The sequence below is a fragment of the Heteronotia binoei genome, chromosome 5 (genome assembly GCF_032191835.1).
Source record: "Heteronotia binoei isolate CCM8104 ecotype False Entrance Well chromosome 5, APGP_CSIRO_Hbin_v1, whole genome shotgun sequence".
Classification (NCBI taxonomy): domain Eukaryota; kingdom Metazoa; phylum Chordata; class Lepidosauria; order Squamata; family Gekkonidae; genus Heteronotia; species Heteronotia binoei.
In genome coordinates, this window is record NC_083227.1 from 874,275 (window position 1) to 893,468 (window position 19,194).

Here is a 19,194-nt window from a genome sequence, read left to right on the forward strand (position 1 = left end):
TGGCGTGACTTTGTCCATTGGGTCGCAAAGAGTTGGACTCAACTGTGCGACCGAACAACAACAAACAGTAACGTTGTCAGATATTGTTTGGCGTGCTATTCATACTGGGATTGAGGTGGGATTTATTTACCTATAAGATCGCAAAGCATGGAGGCACACCATCCACCAGGCTGTCTCTTCTTTTGAGAAAGCACGCATAGCTGGTCTTGAGGACAAAAGGAGATTGAGGAAGAATCGCACTGCTACAGCACCAACCCGAAATCAGACTTTTCCCTGCAGCCACTGTGGCCGGACCTGCCTGTCCCGCATTGGTCTTGTCAGCCACCAGCGAGCCTGCAGCAGACGTGGACTACTGCACCCTTCTTAAATCTTCGTTCGCGAACCCAAGCCGAGAGAGAACTAAAAGGAAAGTGAGGACCCTCGGCCGTTGGGTTTCAGGGCGATGGTGAGAGTTGCCAGGCCAGAAATGAAGGGAAGAGACCCAAGCACAGATTCTGCCACTGAACTTGGTGGTGGGCTCCCGAGAAGGCAGGAAGGGGGGTGCAGCCCAGACAGGGAGGGGATTTGGGAGGGACAGTGGCTCAGTGGTAGAGCATCTGCTTGGGAAGCAGAAGGTCCCAGGTTCAATCCCCGGCATCTCCAACTGAAAAGGGTCCAGGCAAATAGGTGTGAAAAACCTCAGCTTGAGACCCTGGAGAGCCGTTGCCAGTCTGAGAAGACAATACTGACTTTGAGGGACCAAGGGTCTGATTCAGTAGAAGGCAGCTTCAGATGTTCATATGTCCCTTTTGCACAAAAGAAACCTTCAGACCTGTTTCCAGAGCAGAAGTCTTCTTGAGGGTGAGGCACACTGGAACTGTGCAACAACAGTAGACCCTGAGAGGACAATTCCAAAAGCAGAATGTGACCTACTGCCTCTGGGGGGAAGGGGGGAGGTTGCCTGTGGAGCCTGCAAAAAAAGCCCTGAGAATGTGCCAATTTGGGGGGGTGGGATCAGAGCAAGGGTCTGTCTAGGAGGTGTTAAGATTTTTTTTTTAATTTTCAAAGAAGTTTAAGAACATAAGAACATAAGAGAAGCCATGTTAGATCAGGCCAACGGCCCATCCAGTCCAACACTCTGTGTCACACAGTGGCAAAATTTTTTATATATACACACACACTGTGGCTAATAGCCACTGATGGACCTCTGCTCCATATTTTTATCTAAACCCCTCTTGAAGCTGGCTATGCTTGTAGCCACCGCCACCTCCTGCGGCAGTGAATTCCACATGTTAATCACCCTTTGGGTGAAGAAGTACTTCCTTTTATCCATTTTAACCTGTCTGCTCAGCAATTTCATCGAATGCCCACGAGTTCATGTTTTGTGAGAAAGGGAGAAAAGTACTTCTTTCTCTACTTTCTCCATCCCATGCATTATCTTGTAAACCTCTATCATGTCACCCCGCAGTCAATGTTTCTCCAAGCTAAAGAGTCCCAAGCGTTTCAACCTTTCTTCATAGGGAAAGTGCTCCAGCCCTTTAATCATTCTAGTTGCCCTTTTCTGGACTTTCTCCAATGCTATAATATCCTTTTTGAGGTGCGGCGACCAGAACTGCACACAGTACTCCAAATGAGACCGCACCATCGATTTATACAGGGGCATTATGATACTGGCTGATTTGTTTTCAATTCCCTTCCTAATAATTCCCAGCATGGCGTTGGCCTTTTTTATTGCAAACGCACACTGTCTTGACACTTTCAGTGAGTTATCTACCGCGACCCCAAGATCTCTCTCTTGATCAGTCTCTGCCAGTTCACACCCCCATCAACTTGTATTTGTAGCTGGGATTCTTGGCCCCAATGTGCATTATTTTGCACTTGGCCACATTGAACCGCATCTGCCACGTTTATTTCAAAATACAGAGATACACACAGAAGCACAACCAGTATTATACGTGTATAAACAGACAAGATCAAACCCACCCAGTCACCAGGGTTCCCGCTAAGCTGAGTTAGTGTGAGCTAGCTCACAGATTTTTAGCCTCCAGCTCACACATTTTTGTCTTAGCTCAGGAAGGATGGCCCCAGAGCACAATAATTTATGCAGGAGCTCACCCCTTGAATGCCAGTAGCATTAGGTGTGGCCATCGGTAGCTCTCCAGATGTTTTTTGCCTACAACTCCCATCAGCCCCAGCCATTGGCCATGCTGGCTGGGGCTGATAGGAGTTGTAGGTAAAGAAAGCATCTGGAGAGCTTCCTTCGGCCACCCCTTCAGTAGCTCACAAAGTAGAATTTTTGCTCACGAGACTCTGCAGCTTAGAGGGAACACTTCCAGCCGCCGAAAGAAAACAACCGAAGAAACCCAGATTACAAACAGTAACTAAGCAACACAAACTAAGGCCAGACCAGAAGCTCATTTGAACCAAAATCCCCGTGTGAAAAAGAACCCCAGAATAGGGGACCACTTGACTAAAATATTGGACCTTCGTCTTAAAGGCCTCCTCCCATGCACATTTTAAGTGCTTTTATCTAAAAGTATGCCAACCCCACCATTTCAGGGAATGGTGAGAATTAAAAGCAAGCACGGCTTCCTCGCAGGGAGGGAGCACATTCGAGGGGCTGAAGAAAAGGAGCGCATGCACACACACACACCCTTCCGTACACAAATCCGCCCCCAGCATGACTCATTCAGATGTTCCCCTAGCAACTATCTTTCCTGCCCAGGCCTTTTGCCCTGAGAGCACAGAAGGGAAGCCTTTCTTATTGCCCTTTTCAGGCTAGGCGGGGGTTGCTGTTATCTCTTATCTCGATGGTTCAAAAGCTCACTGCCGGCTCCTCCCCACCCATCCACACGGTGGCCCTGCCCTTCTCGGCCCCAATCCGGTTCCAGGAAACCCACCTGCCCTGCTCCTGCTGCAAAGGTGCAAAGCCACCCCCCTCCTCCCTCCAGCCGGTGCGGGGCCCCAAATCCCCCCACCCCTGGCCCCTCGCAAGCCCTCCTGGGCAGATTAACCCATTTTTTGCTATGTTTTATTGTTTTCTTTTTTTCCCTATGGTATAATATAGTGTATATAATTAATATATAATATAATATGGTATAATATAGCAGAAGAATAGATGCTTTTGAGCTGTGGTGCTGGAGAAGACTCTTGAGAGTCCCGTGGACTGCAAGGAGATCCAGTCAGTCAGTTCTAAGGGAAATCAACCCAGACTGCTCCCTGGAAGGTCAGATGCTGAAGCTGAAGCTCCAATACTTTGGCCACCCAATGAGAAGGGAGCACTCCCTGGAGAAGACCCTGATGCTGGAAGGCAAAAGAAGAAGGGGGCGGCAAAAGATGAGATGAATGGGCAGCGTTAATGATGTCAAAAACACGAATTTGAGCAGACTTTGAAGGATGATGGAAGACAGGAGGGCCTGGCGTGACTTTGTCCATGGGGTCGCAAAGAGTCGGACTCGACTGTGCGACTGAACGACAATCATATAGTGGGTTCTATGTACGGCAGAGTCTCAAAGTAGGTGATAACCAGCTCTTTTAATAGGAGTGACCTAGCATAAGGTCACATTACAAGACTGGTGTTGGGGCCCACGGGCCAAACTTATATACACCTCTGGGTTTCCTCGCAAGCACGTTATTGGGTCATTCAAACCGGTGGGGGCTTGTAATCGGTCCTGGGCTGCAGGGATTTGAATCCTGCAGCCCTTTGTTCCCAAGTCCCCAGGCTCAGTCTGTATGGCTCCAATGAGCCAGGCAAAAGCATCCAAAGTCTTCCCTTGAGTCCACATACATAACATATGGCAAACTAGAATGATGTTGACATGTTAAAAAGTAAATTAGGTGGGCAAGAGCATCACTATCCAATGCATTTCTCTTCTAGCTGTACTGACACACCCAAACAGGGATATTGGCTGTTTATCCCATTGCATATACTGAACTCATCTCCCACTAATTTTAATTCATTTTTCTCCTAATGGCAAACTATATGTATGTTACATGTTAAAAGGTAAATTAGTTGGATGGGAAATTTTCTGAGATATAAATACCTTCCTTTTGATTCAAGCTTAATACAATATAGTCATTAACAGACATTCTCACATTTTGACATAGAATCATAGAGCTGGAAGGGACCTCCAGGGTCATCTAGTCCAACCCCCTACACAATGCAGGAAACCCACAAATACCTGCCCCAAATTCACAGGATCATATTACTGACATATTACTGTTTTATTGCTTTCGCATGCTTCAGTTTGGTGTAGTGGTTAAGTGTGTGGACTCTTATCTGGGAGAACCGGGTTTGATTCCCCACTCCTCCACTTGCACCTGCTGGAATGGCCTTGGGTCAGCCAGAGCTCTCTTATCTGGGAGAACTAGGTTTGATTCCCCACTCCTCCACTTGCACCTACTGGAATGGCCTTGGGTCAGCCAGAGCTCTCTTATCTGGGAGAACCGGGTTTGATTCCCCACTCCTCCACTTGCACCTGCTGGAATGGCCTTGGGTCAGCCAGAGCTCTCTTATCTGGGAGAACCGGGTTTGATTCCCCACTCCTCCGCTTGCACCTGCTAGCATGGCCTTGGGTCAGCCATAGCTCTGGCAGAGGTTGTCCTTGAAAGGGCAGCTGCTGTGAAAGCCCTTTCCAGCCCCACCCACCTCACAGGGTGTCTGTTGTGGGGGAGGAAGGTAAAGGAGACTGTAAGCTGCTCTGAGACTCTTCGGAGTGGAGGGCGGGATATAAATCCAATATCTTCATCTACCTCACAGGGTGTCTGTTGTGGGGGAGGAAGGTAAAGGAGACTGTAAGCTGCTCTGAGACTCTTTGGAGTGGAGGGCAGGATATAAATCCAATATCTTCTTCTTCATCATCTTCTTCATGCTACTCAGATCAAAGGTTTGCTCAGTTTGTTAATTTTACTATTCCGTCATCGAATCTTAACTTTGCATTCTAAACCACTCCCAACCAGATAATTTTACTATTCTGTCACTGGATCTTAAATTTGTACCAGTTTGCATTCTGAGCCACTGTCTACGAGCTGTGTGTGGCTTTGCTCCCTGCGCCGGATCCCTTGTCTGATAAAGTGTGCTTGGAGAAAGCTGACGTTCTGAGTAAAACGAAGTTGGTCTTAAAGGTGCAACCGACTCCTCTTTTGTTCTCCTACTTCAGGCTGACTGCTTGGGCAGTGCACTTCCCTGCCACCCCCAGCCCCAGCTGGAAGAAGAAGAAGGAGGAGGAGGGGGAGAAGAGGAAGTCGACGTGGGAGGATTGCATACAACGCACCGGAAGCCACACAGCTACAGTTGCACCCGCGTCAGAAGAAGTGGTCCAGTGCAACAACCCACGAGCAGCTCAGGGGAAAAGGGTGCGTGCCTCCCCCCCCCCTCGCCCCCCTCTCCACGGCCCCAGAATACATCCAGCAGCTTCCCGGGAGTTGGCAGAGAAGAACCCCCGCCTCCCTCCCTTGCAAGATCTCGGCGTTGACCTCCCCCCCCGCCCCCTCCGCCTTACTTCTGAGTAGACCTCCCAGGAAGATCTTGCCGCTGCCGCTTCTTCGCAGCCCCCTCCTCCGCCCTGCAAATGCAAACCCCGCCCCCGAGAAGCCCCGCCCCCTCCCGCCCCTGCCGGCCGCTCCCCCCCCTCCCCGGTCCTCTCCTTCGGGCTTCTCCGGGGTTTCCGACGCCGTCGGGTCAGCTGGGAGCCTCTTTGCTCACTCGCGCGCTCCTCTTGCCAAGCAGGCAGCAGCCCTGTTGGGGTGAAGGAGTGGAGCAAAAGAGGAGCGAAGCGGCACCTTGAAGTCCAACTTAGTTTTATTCAGCACGGCACCTTTCTCCAAGCCCTTCCTCAGCCGAGGGACCCGGCACAGAGAGCAGAGCCACACACAGCTGGCAGGCAGCGGCTCACAATGCAAACTGGACAAGTTTAAGATCCAACGGCAGTAAAGTGAAATTGTCTGGTAGGAGTGGTTTAGAATGCAAAGTTATGAATCCACAGTATTCCGATGCATTTCTCTTTTAGAGTAGTGTATCAGAATGATTTTTTGTATTGACCTACCCAAAAGAGGGATATTGACTCTTTATGTCACTGCATATACTTAACCCATTCTCACTATATTTTATTGTATTCTCTTTTTTATGGCAAACTAGAATGATGTTCATATGTTAAAAAGTAAATTAGGTGACAAGAACATCCAATGTGTCTCTCTTTTAGCTGTATTGACACAATCAAACAGGGATATTGGTTGTTTATCCCATTAAGGACATAAGAGAAGCCCTGTTGGATCAGGCCAGTGGCCCCTCCAGTCCAACACTCTGTGTCACATAAGAACATAACAGAAGCCCTGTTGGATCAGGCCAGTGGCCCCTCCAGTCCAACACTCTGAGTCACATAAGAACATAAGAGAAGCCATGTTGGATCAGGCCAGTGGCCCCTCCAGTCCAACACTCTGAGTCACATAAGAACATAAGAGAAGCCATGTTGGATCAGGCCAGTGGCCCCTCCAGTCCAACACTCTGAGTCACATAAGAACATAAGAGAAGCCATGTTGGATCAGGCCAGTGGCCCCTCCAGTCCAACACTCTGAGTCACAGAAGAACATAAGAGAAGCCATGTTGGATCAGGCCAGTGGCCCCTCCAGTCCAACACTCTGAGTCACATAAGAACATAAGAGAAGCCCTGTTGGATCAGGCCAGTGGCCCCTCCAGTCCAACACTCTGAGTCACATAAGAACATAAGAGAAGCCCTTTTGGATCAGGCCAGTGGCCCCTCCAGTCCAACACTCTGTGTCACATAAGAACATGAGAGAAGCCATGTTGGATCAGGCCAGTGGCCCATCCAGTCCAACACTCTGAGTCACATAAGAACATAAGAGAAGCCATGTTGGATCAGGCCAGTGGCCCCTCCAGTCCAACACTCTGTGTCACAGAAGAACATAAGAGAAGCCCTGTTGGATCAGGCCAGTGGCCCATCCAGTCCAACACTCTGTGTCACATAGTGGCCAATATATATGTCTGTGTGTGTATACACACACACACACACACACACACACACATATATATATATATATATATATATATATATATATATATATATATATATATATATATATATATATATATATATATATATATATATAAAGATGTATATATATATCAGTGGCTATTAGCCACAGTATGTATATATGTGTGTGTGTGTGCATCTATATGTGTATACACACACACACATATTGGCCACTGTGTGACATAGTGTTGCTGGATGGGCCATTGGCCCGATCCAACACGGCTTCTCTTATGTTCTTCTGTGACACAGAGTGTTGGACTGGAGGGGCCATTGGCCTGATCCAACAGGGCTTCTCTTATGTTGTTCTGTGACACAGAGTGTTGAACTGGAGGGGCCATTGACCTGATCCAACATGGCTTCTCTTATGTGACACAGAGTGTTGGACTGGAGGGGCCACTGGCCTGATCCAACAGGGCTTCTCTTATGTTCTTATGTGACAGTGTTGGACTGGATGGACCATTGCCCTGATCCAACATGGCTTCTCTTATGTTCTTATGTGACACAGAGTGTTGGTCTGGAGGAGCCATTGACCTGATCCAACATGGCTTCTCTTATGTTCTTCTGTGACACAGAGTGTTGGACTGGATGGGCCATTGGCCTGACCAACAGGGCTTCTCTTATGTTCTTTTGTGACACAGAGTGTTGGACTGGATGGGCCATTGGCCTGATCCAACATGGCTTCTCTTATGTTCTTATGTGACTCAGAGTGTCGGACTGGATGGGCCATTGGCCTGATCCAACAGGGCTTCTCTTATGTTGTTCTGTGATACATAGTGTTGAACTGGAGGGGCCACTGGCCTGATCCAACATGGCTTCTCTTATGTGACACAGTGTTGGACTGGATGGGCCATTGTCTTGATTCAACATGGCTTCTCTTATGTTCTTTTTGTAGCAGGAGTTCCTTTGCATATTAGGCCGCACACCCCTAATGTAGCCAATCCTCCAGGAGCTAAGAATAGGCCATATAAGAAGAGCCCTGTAAGCTCTTGGAGGATTGGCTACATGAAAGGGGTGTGGCCTAATATGCAAAGGAGTTCTTGCTATAAAATTAGCACTGCATGTGAACTTACAATGAAACAGAGTGTATAGCAGATTTACAAGTGAGTCACAGCTTCCCTTTTCTCTGACCTTGAGAAACAGGTGCTTCTCTGAACTGCGGCAAAGAACAGCTTGGAGTTTCATTTCTTAAAAAAGACACTTAACAACTGTGGGGGAGAACTGGGCACATACCCGGTATGTAAGTATCAGGTTCCTCATGAAACTAGTGAGCATCAATTCCGCACTACCCGGTGGCTCATGGACTGGGGGAGACAAAGAGGAACGCCTGCATGCGGGAGGGATTGGAAAGCCCACATTGCCAACACTTTTCCACCTTCTTAATCTTAGCGGAAATGTATACAAGTTATCCCTCAGTCCATCGAGTGTGTCCCAGGTGTTTGACACCTGTCTTTTACCCCAGCTGCATGCTTGGCTTCTGTACTCTTCCATTCTGTTCTCTGGAGCTGTCTGTCTGCCTTCAGGACGCAGGCTGGTATGGATTTGAACCTTCCCTTTTATTTTCTCCAGTAGCATCGAAGTTTGTGAGGGAAAGAGATTGAACTGTGCTTGTAAAATACAACAGGGGTGTCCAACTGTAGCTCTCCAGATGTTTTCTGCCCCATCAGCCCCACCCAGCATGGCCAATGGCTGGGGCTGATGGGAGTTGTAGGCAAAAACTTCTGGAGAGCTACCCTTGGGCACCCCTGCAATATAGTCATTAACAGACATTCTCACATTTCGACATAGAATCATAGAGTTGGAAGGGAATCTCTCCAGAGCAGCATAAAGCGATACCAGCACATCACATGATCTGGACACTCTACTTCTGTTGATACAGCCCAAAATCGCATTGGCCTTTTTAGATTGGAGTCAAGTGGCACCTTTAAGGCCAACCAAGTTTTATTCAGAAGGTAAGCTTTCGTGTGCTAGAAACGCACTTCATCAGACAATAGGACGGAACGGCAAGCGGTCCTAAATATAGAGAAAGTGGGCAGTGAATTAGGATGCAGAGTCATGGAGATGTTTTTTTAGCAGATTAAAAGAGTCACAACTTGGGGTCTGGGGTTTGTTAGTTTATGTTAACTGGGCTGAAACAACAACCATTAAGTAGGAAGGGCAGATTGAAGTATCCTGGGTGTGAAGTGCAATTAATGAGAGTCTGTTGTAAGGTTAGCTCTGGGTTAAAACGAGGGCAGAGGTTTCTCAGGGGGTTGATTGAAACATGTAACACACATATAAGCATCATTCTAGTTTGCCATTAGAAACAATAATACATTCAAATATAGTGGAAGATGGGCTAGTATATGTAATGAGAGAAACAGTCAGTATTCCAAAGTACTTCTCTTTTAAAATAAGTGTATCAGAATAATGTTTTTTGTATTGACATACTCAAATACATCTTGCCAGAGTTGAGACACTGAACCTTTTAGATAAATGTTTTTTTGTCAACAGGAAAAAAAAAAGAGAGAGAAGTAACTGATTGGATGATCCACAATCCTACAGAAGAGGTTTTGTTCCAAAGAGAAAGTGGAAAAGAAAAAGAAAAGGTCGCTATACTTGATGTACTTCTGGCAGTGTGCTTACCTTCTCTGTTTGGGTTGTTGTAGGAATGATCACTCAACACGTGTACCGGGAGAAAAAGCTTGCCCTCTGAGCAAGGTTCCTTTATTTTATGCATGCTGAAATTACACTGAAGTCACCCAAACGTAAAGCATAACAGGAAACATCTGCACAGTTACAAGGAAGCCACGGTTACATAGTCTACAAGAATTAAGACAAGCTAGCATTCGTCTGGGATTTATTTGTCCGGGGAACAGGGATGTGGTTAAACACCAGTGTGAGAAGCCTGTGATTTTTTGTGTCATCAAAATTTGTCGAATATGAGGAATCAGGTCGGTGTGCCGAGCGCATGATCCTCCCACAGGTTGTAATCCAGAGAAATACAAAGACGGAGCCATGGATTGTGCATAATACAGACCAGTAGGGGAAAAGAGACAAGATTTTAAAAGTTGACGTGGTCGACTTTTGTGGCACAGACCCACCTTCTCTCTGCTGCCCCTGCTGGAATGAGAACCCAGTGGAGCTGGAAAGGTCAGGCCCCCCAGCCCTCCCCGGGTCACCAGTCAGTTGCGTCTCCCCTGCCAGGGAGTGGTAAGGCTACAGAAATAAATTCTCCCCTTTTCCTGATGCGGTAAGTCCAACACTGTGGAATGTGCTCACTTTACGTTGCTGTTTTCTTTGGAAATCTGCCGCTTATGAATCTTTTGATGCCCACTTAGGGTACCCTTCCACGTAAAGCACTTCCCACATTCCAAGCATTTAAATGGCTTCTCCCCTGTATGAATCATTTGATGTCTCCTTAGGCTGACGTTCCAAGTAAAGCACTTACCACACTCCAAGCACTTATGCGGCTTCTCCCCAGTATGAGTCTTTTGATGTACAGTTAGGACACTGTTCCTACAGAAGCACTTTCCACACTCCAAGCATTTAAATGGCTTCTCCCCTGTATGAATCATTTGATGTACAGTTAGCTCACCATTCCTAAAGAAGCACTTTCCACACTCCAAGCATTTAAATGGCTTCTCCCCTGTATGAATCATTTGATGTACAGTTAGCTCATAGTTCCTACAGAAGCACTTTCCACACTCCAAGCATTTAAATGGCTTCTCCCCTGCATGAATCATTTGATGTACAGTTAGCTCACAGTTCCTACAGAAGCACTTTCCACACTCCAAGCATTTAAATGGCTTTTCCCCTGTATGAATCATTTGATGTACAGTTAGCTCACAGTTCCTACAGAAGCACTTTCCACACTCCAAGCATTTAAATGGCTTCTCCCCTGTATGAATCATTTGATGTACAGTTAGCTGAGCATTCCTAGAGAAGCACTTTCCACACTCAAAGCATTTAAATGGCTTCTCCCCTATATGAATCATTTTATGTACAGTTAGCTCATAGTTCCTAGAGAAGCACTTTCCACACTCCAAGCATTTAAATGGCTTCTCTCCTGTATGAATAATTTGATGTCTCCTTAGGCTGATGTTCCGAGTAAAGCACTTTCCACACTCCAAGCACTTATGTGGCTTCTCCCCAGCATGAGTCTTTTGATGTGAAATTAGGTAGCTACTCTGAGAGAAGCACTTTCCACACTCCAAGCATTTATATGGCTTCTCCCCAGTATGAACTGTTTGATGTCTCCTTAGGTAGTTATTATCAGGAAAACATTTACCACACTTCAAGCATTTATATGGCTTCTCCCCAGTATGAACTGTTTGATGTCTCCTTAGGTAGTTATTATCAGGAAAACACTTACCACACTCCAAGCATTTATATGGCTTCTCCCCAGTATGAATCCTTTGATGTCTCCTTAGGCGGTCATTATCAGGAAAACACTTTCCACATTCCAAGCATTTATACGGCTTCTCCCCAGTATGAATCTTTTGATGTCTCCTTAGATGGCCATTTTTAGAAAAACACTTACCGCACTCCAAGCATTTATATGGCTTCTCTCCAGTATGCCTTTTCAAGAATGCTGGAACATTGTGATATGTTTTAGCACTGAATTTGTAGCTGAACCCTTTCTGGTTCATGGTACCATTAGGCCTTTTCTTTCTCTTCTGTGCTTCCTTTCTTTGGTTCTGTTTTGGTTCCCTCTTTCTTCTGCAATGTCTTTCTGGTACCACTTGACCCCCAGATTTGGCTTCCATTTGTATGTTGTTGTCTTTTTCCACAACTCTCCCTCCTGATTCCTTCTCAATCACATCTGCAACTGCAAAAGAGGAAGCAAAATCATATAAGAATGAAAAGAAATAAATATCATTTAACAGGTACAGCCAGTAGTCAATTGCAGAATAATGTGTCAGTTCCAATAACCTTTTTGTGTTGGTTCCAATAACCTACCAATTCTGGCTGGGTCGTGTGCGATGCTTAATTATTACTTGTTGCTTGTATTCAATATACTCACATTTTGTTATTGTCGTTGTTTGTTTAGCTTCATTAAACAGAAAAAACCACTATAAATAAAGATGGAAGAATTAACCCTTCACAGTCCTTTAGTTCACAGAATCCTAGAGTTGGAAGGGACCTCCAGGGTCATCTAGTCCAACCCCCTGCACAATGCAGGAAATTCCCAAGTACCTCCCCCTGCCCTCCTTCTCATGATCTGCCTAAATTCACAGGATCTTCATTGCTGTCAGTTGGCTATCTAGCCTCTGTTTGAAAACCTCCAAAGGAGGAGAGCCCACCACCTCCCAAGGAGGAAGCCTGTTTAGTCAAAACGTTTGATTTAATTTCAACCCGCTAGATCTGGTCCAGCCTTCTGAGACAACAGTAAACAACTCCACACCCTCCTCTGTATCGTCTCTCGGTCATCTCTTCTCCAGGCTATATGTATTTTCAATAACCAGAGCCAAGGGCTTGGAAAACCCTCAGCAATATCTAAACACACACCAGGATGACTTGGGAAAGAAGAAAGGGGTGACCAAAGGAAGGAGGAAGTAATTTCTTGCTTCTCTTAGAGAAAGAACATAAGAACATAAGAGAAGCCATGTTGGATCAGGCCAACGGCCCATCAAGTCCAACACTCTGTGTCACACAGTGGCAAAAAATGTTATATACACACATACACTGTGGCTAATAGCCACTGATGGACCTGTGCTCCATACACTGTGGCTAATAGCCACTGATGGACCTGTGCTCCATATTTTTATCTAAACCCCTCTTGAAGGTGGCTATACTTGTGGCCGCCACCACCTCCTGTGGCAGTGAATTCCACATGTTAATCACCCTTTGGGTGAAGAAGTACTTCCTTTTATCCGTCTTAACCTGTCTGCTCAGCAATTTCATCGAATGCCCACGAGTTCTTGTATTGTGAGAAAGGGAGAAAAGTACTTCTTTCTCTACTTTCTCCATTCCATGCATTATCTTGTAAACCTCTATCATGTGTGTTCTTGAGATCACTTTGAAGTTAAAAAGCTTTCAATTGCTTTCGGGGGGGGGAGGGGGAATAAAACGGAATAGGAAAAGAACTATTTTAAAAAGGATCTAGAGATCTTAGTAGACCGTATACTGCACATGAGTCAGCAGTGTGCTGCGGTAGCTAAGAAGGCAAATGCGATTTTGGGCTGTATCATCTGAAGTAGGGTGTTCAGATCACGTGAAGTGATGGTATTGCTGTGTTCAGTTCTGGGCACCACATTTTAAGAGGGATCTAGACAAGCTGGAAGGGGTCCAGAGGAGGGCGAGGAAGATGGTGAGGGGTCTGGAGACCAAGTCCTATGAGGAAAGGCTGAAGGAGCTGGGGATGTTTAGCCTGGAGAGGAGGTGGCTGAGAGGTGATAGGATCACCATCTTCAAGGACTTGAAGGGCTGTCCTATAGAGGATGGGGTGGAATTGTTTTCTGTGGTGTCAGAAGGTAGGACCAGAACCAATGGGTTGGAATTAAATCAAGAGTTTCCGGCTCAACATGAGGAAGAACTTCCTGACCGTGAGAGCGGTTCCTCAGTGGAACAGGCTTCCTCCTTGGGAGGTGGTGGGCTCTCCTTCCTTGGAGGTTTTTCAACAGACGATGGATGGCCATCTGACAGCAATGAGGATCCTGTGAATTTAGGGGGAGGTGTTTGTGAGTTTCCTGCATTGTGCAGGGGTTGGACTAGATGACCCTGGAGGTCCCTTCCAAGTCTAGGATTCTATGACTGTTAGAGCAGTTCCTCAGTGGAACAGGCTTCCTTGGGAGGTGATGGGCTCTCCTTCCTTGGAGGTTTTTCAACAGAGGCTGGATGGCCATCTGACAGCAATGAAGATCCTGTGAATTTAGGGGGAGGTGTTTGTGAGATTCCTGCATTATGCAGGGGGTTGGACTAGATGACCCTGGAGGTCCCTTCCAACTCTAGGATTCTATGACTGTTAGAGCAGTTCCTCAGTGGAACTGGCTTCCTCAGGAGGTGGTGGGCTCTCCTTCCTTGGAGGTTTTTCAACAGAGGCTAGATGGCCATCTGACAGAAATGAACATCCTGTGAATTTAGGGGGAGGTGCTTGTGAGTTTCCTGCATTGTGCAGGGGGTTGGACTAGATGACCCTGGAGGTCCCTTCCAACTCTAGGATTCTATGACTGTTAGAGCAGTTCCTCAGTGAAACAGGCTTCCTCCTTGGGAGGTGGTGGGCTCTCCTTCCTTGGAGGTTTTTCAACAGAGGCTGGATGGCCACCTGACAGCAATGAGGATCCTGTGAATGAGGCAGATCATGAGAAGGAGGGCAGGAAGCGCTGCAGCAGGTCTTCGTTCTTGTGGCAGCTTCTTACATGAACAGGGAAATAACAATCACCGCTTTAAGGTCTCTTTTCTCCGGCCCAGTTTGGTGAGGGACCCGAACAAGAGCTTAGGGGGGGCAGTATGTCAGGCGATGTAATTGTAACTGAAATTATAATGTTCCTATGTATTACCAGCCAAATGGAATGCTTATTACTAACCTCCTGTTCCCTCTTTTGTTGCTAGTATGCCGTTTGAACCTTGCTCGCTATTACTAACAATTAGAAGAATGCGGCCTTTGAAGATAAAAGGCCGCCAGGGGGCAACTCGGCTCTTCCCAGGCCAGAATGTTACAGAAGTTTGATAAGGGAAACATCCCGTGTGAAAGTTAGCACCTAGACTCACTAGTGTTTAGAATAGTGGCTTTTTGTTTTGAAACCTTTGATGTAGAAACCTTAAAGCCGCCTTGCAACATTGCAAGGGCATCAGTCCCAATTTCTTGTTCTATCCTATGGATTATCAATAAAGTATTACATTGTTCCAACCCAATGAATGCTGCGTTTGAGATCTCATTGCCTGGCAGTAAGGCCTTACCAGGGCAGAGTAAAGCGATACCATCACTTCATGTGATCTGGACGCTAGACTTCTGTGGATACAGCCCAAAATGGCATTTGGGTCCCTCTGAAGCCGGAGTGGGCCAGGGCGGGCCAAGCTGCGCATTCTCGAAGAAAGGCCTGCCCAACCTTCCGCTTCAGACGGACCCGGAAAGAGGCCGCCTCCTTAGTCCTTCACAAGAAAGAAGGAGGCAGCCTCTTCCTGTCTCCCTTTGAAGCAGGAGAGGGGGGGGCTGAGTGTTGTGGGACATCACTGGGCCATGTGCATGAAGAGTGTAGAAGGGGGCAGGAGCTTGGGGTTCGGCCTGGGGCGCCAAAACCCCTAGCGTTGGGCCCGGAAGAAAGAGAGCCACCCTTTATCAAAATGGAAGGACCGAAGAAGAAAACAGGAGCCGTGGGGATTTCCTAGCAGGAACCCAACTGGATTCTGTCCATCTCTCCCGATCAGAGCCCGCTTCATCAAGAGGTTTCTCTTTACAGCATGGAAGTATCTTATGCTTTCTTTTTCAGGCGCTGAAAGTGTAGGAGCCGTGCTCTTTCCTCTACAGGACATGAAATTGTGCCCTGGAATGAAAGACCGTCAAAGGAAGTTTCCCCTCTCTCCCTCCCTCCTCTTCTGCAATTATAACAAAGCAGAAAAGATCCTTACCCAGAGAGGCCGCGGTCTCCAACATTTCCTCCATAACAGCCCAGTAGAGTTTTCTTTGGCCTGGATCCAGAAGGGCCCATTCCTCTTCTGTGAAGAACACGGCGACTCCCGCAAAGGACATGGTGGAGCTCTGGAAGAAGAAAATACGGCCCAGTGGATCATCTATTTCTGGTTCCTGAACGTTCAAGAACAAAAGAAGATCCCATCGGCCAGTCAACTGATTAAAGAATGCAATACAGCAAGTCAATGGCAAGGAAAACAGCCTTAGCTTCTTTTTCGGATTCTGCCAGGTGTTATATGATGACTGTCTCCAAGAAATATAAACTCAGTCACAAAGAACGGGGCTTCTCTTGGTGGAATGCCGTTGGAGGGGGGATGGCAGACTGTGTAGCTCAGGGGTGGCCGACGGTAGCGCTTCAGATGTTTTCTTCCTACAACTCCCATCAGCCCCAGCCATTGGCCATGCTGGCTGGGGCTGATGGGAGTTGTAGGCAAAAAACATCTGGAGAGCTATCGTTGGCCACCCCTGTTCTATAGTAATAACATGGAAGCAAACAGTCTCAGAATTGGCCACTAATCAATTTTAGCAACAAAATTTAAAAACACTGTGGCCCAGATTTGCCCCATAACATTCTTCTGTTGGTCTGCAATGAAAACAATGGTTTACGAGTCCAAAGAAGCCGGATAGGTGGAGGCAGCACAGATCGGGAGAGGAGAGCTGATCTCCCCTCCTGCACAAAACAAACACATAGATCAGTTTCCAGTTCTCCATGCTCTTTCCAGCTACCTCCTCTTCCTGCATGTTTCTCTCCTCCCCGCTATTCCTGCCCAAGAGTTGGGGATGAAACCCTAAACCCACCTTTCCTGCAGACAAGCAAAGGCCAAGCTCTCCCTCCAGCCAGGGGAAGCACGAAAGGAGAGAGGCCCCGGGGAAGGGCGTACTCCATATGTTTTTATTTCCATCTGGAGGTAAAACTGACCCTGGGGCACCTAGAAAAGGCAGGCTTGATCTCTCTGGCGCTCGCAAGTCCTCCTGGGAAATGTAGTCTCCTGCAGTAGCAACACCCAGACAGAATTTACAATGTGAGGCACTTCAGAATGTGGAAAGAAAATTCTTTGCTCATTTGTGGTTTTGTGGGGCAGCTTCCTGTGCATATGAATAAGTCTTCCTTCTTGTTTTATGATCTCTGTCCTCTTCAGGCTCAATACAAAACTCATCTCACAGGAGCAACCCAAAAGCTCTACAGTCACCACCCTAAGAACATCTTGCCCCCAAGGGGAAGCCTTACCCCACGAGGTCAAAAAGGAAAAGGTGGGGAAGTGGGTTCGAAACACCAAGAGGGTCAAAGGAAGATGGCGCCCCCTCCCTGCTCTGCCATGTTCATAATAAAAGGGGAAAGAGCCTCACTCAGAGAGGTGGCCGTCTCGTACGTTTCCTCCATCACTTCCCAGAAGAGTTTTCTTTGGCCTGGATCCAGCAGGGCCCATTCCTCCTCTGTGAAGAACATGGCTGCCTCCTCAAGGGACACCGGGGAGATCTGGAAGAGGGAAATATGGCCCACTTGATCATCCGTCCCTGAGCTTCCAAGAACTGCAAGGAAGCTACTGCAGCATCTCAACAGGATCCGGGTTTCATCAAACAGAAACACAGCAGGAGGACAACACGGCTGCCCATCTGGATCTAAAACTTTGTTGGTCTTCAAGGTCCACGGGGTCGCAAAGAGTCGGACTCGACTGTGCGACTGAACGACAATCATATAGTGGGTTCTATGTACGGCAGAGTCTCAAAGTAGGTGATCACAAGCTCTTTTAATAGGAGTGACCTAGCATAAGGTCACATTACAAGACTGGCGTTGGGGCCCACGGGCCAAACTTATATACATCTCTGGGTTTCCTCGCAAGCACGTTATTGGGTCATTCAAACCGGTGGGAGCTTGTAATCGGTCCTGGGCTGCAGGGATTTGAATCCTGCAGCCCTTTGTTCCCAAGTCCCAGGCTCAGTCTGTATGCCTCCAATGAGCCAGGCAAAAGCATCCAAAGTGTTCCCTTGAGTCCACATACATAACATATGGCAAACTAGAATGATGGTGACATGTTAAAAAGTAAATTAGGTGGACAAGAGCATCACTATCCAATGCATTTCTCTTTTAGCTGTATTGACACACCGAAACAGGGATATTGGCTGTTTATCCCATTGTATATATACTGAACCCATCGCCCACTAATTTTAATTCATTTTTCTCCTAATGGCAAACTATATGTATGTTACATGTTAAAAGGTAAATTAGTTGGATGGGAAATCTTCTGAGATATAAATACCTTCCTTTTGATTCAGGCTTAATACAATATAGTCATTAACAGACATTCTCACATTTTGACATAGAATCATAGAGCTGGAAGGGACCTTAGGGTCATCTAGTCCAACCCCCTACACAATGCAGGAAACCCACAAATACCTGCCCCAAATTCACAGGATCATATTACTGACATATTACTGTTTTATTGCTTCATGCTACTCAGATCAAAGGTTTGTTCAGTTTGTTAATTTTACTACTCCGTCATCAAGTCTCAACTTTGCATTCTAAACCACTCCCTACCAGATAATTTTACTATTCTGTCACTGGATCTTAAATTTGTACCAGTTTGCGTTCTGAGCCACCGTCTACGAGGTGTGTGTGGCTTTGCTCACTGTGCTGGATCCCTCGTCTGAGGAAGTGTGCTTGGAGAGCACACGAAAGCTGACGTTTTGAATAAAACTAAGTTGGTCTTAAAGGTGCAATCGACTCCTCTTTTGTTCTCCTACTTCAGGCCAACACGGCTGAGTGCTTGGGCAATACACTTCCCTGCCACCCCCAGCCCCAGCTGGAAGAAGAAGAAGAAGAAGAAGAAGAAGAAGAAGAAGAAGAAGAAGAAGAAGAAGAAGAAGAAGAAGAAGAAGAAGAAGAAGAAGAAGAAGAAGAAGAAGAAGAAGAAGAAGAAGAAGAAGAAGAAGAAGAAGAAGAAGAAGAAGAAGAAGAAGAAGAAGAAGAAGAAGAAGAAGAAGAAGAAGAAGAAGAAGAAGAAGAAGAGAGGAGGAGGAGGAGGAGGAGGAGGAGGAGGAGGAGGAGGAGGAGGAGGAGGAGGAGGAGGAGGAGGAGGAGGAGGAGGAGGAGGAGAAGAGGAAGTCGACGTGGGAGGACCTGCCTGATTGCATACAACGCACCGGAAGCCACACAGCTACAGTTGCACCCGCGTCAGAAGAAGTGGTTCAGTGCAACAACCCACGAGCATCTCAGGGTAAAGGGTGCGTGCCTCCCCCGCCCTCTCCACGGCCCCGGGGTCCACACCTTCCAGAATGCACCCCCCCCCGAATACATCCAGCAACTTCCCGTGAGTTGGCAGAGAAGAACCCCCGCCTCCCTCCCTTGCAAGATCTCGGCGTTGACCTCCCCCCGCCCCCGGTGCCTTACTTCTGAGTAGACCTCCCAGGAAGATCTTGCCGCTGCCGCTTCTTTGCAGCCCCTCCTCCGCCCTGCAAATGCAAACCCCGCCCCCGAGAAGCCCCGCCCCTCCCGCCCCCCTTGCACAAGCCCCCCCTCCCCGGTCCTCCCTTCGGGCTTCTCCGGGTTTCCGACGCCGT

At 47.3% G+C, this 19,194-nt stretch overlaps 1 protein-coding gene across 1 annotated transcript in view; it reads right to left on the bottom strand.

Annotated features, from left to right (window-relative positions):
* Positions 1-19,194, bottom strand: part of LOC132571144 (zinc finger protein 208-like) — a 197,881-nt gene that overhangs the window by 10,036 nt on the left and 168,651 nt on the right. The window contains exons 4-5 of the mRNA XM_060237821.1: positions 10,359-11,585; positions 4,155-4,160 (exon numbers count right to left, since the gene is read on the bottom strand). Coding sequence (XP_060093804.1) covers positions 4,155-4,160; positions 10,359-11,585 — 1,233 coding nt within the window. The remainder of the gene's footprint in view (positions 1-4,154; positions 4,161-10,358; positions 11,586-19,194) is intronic.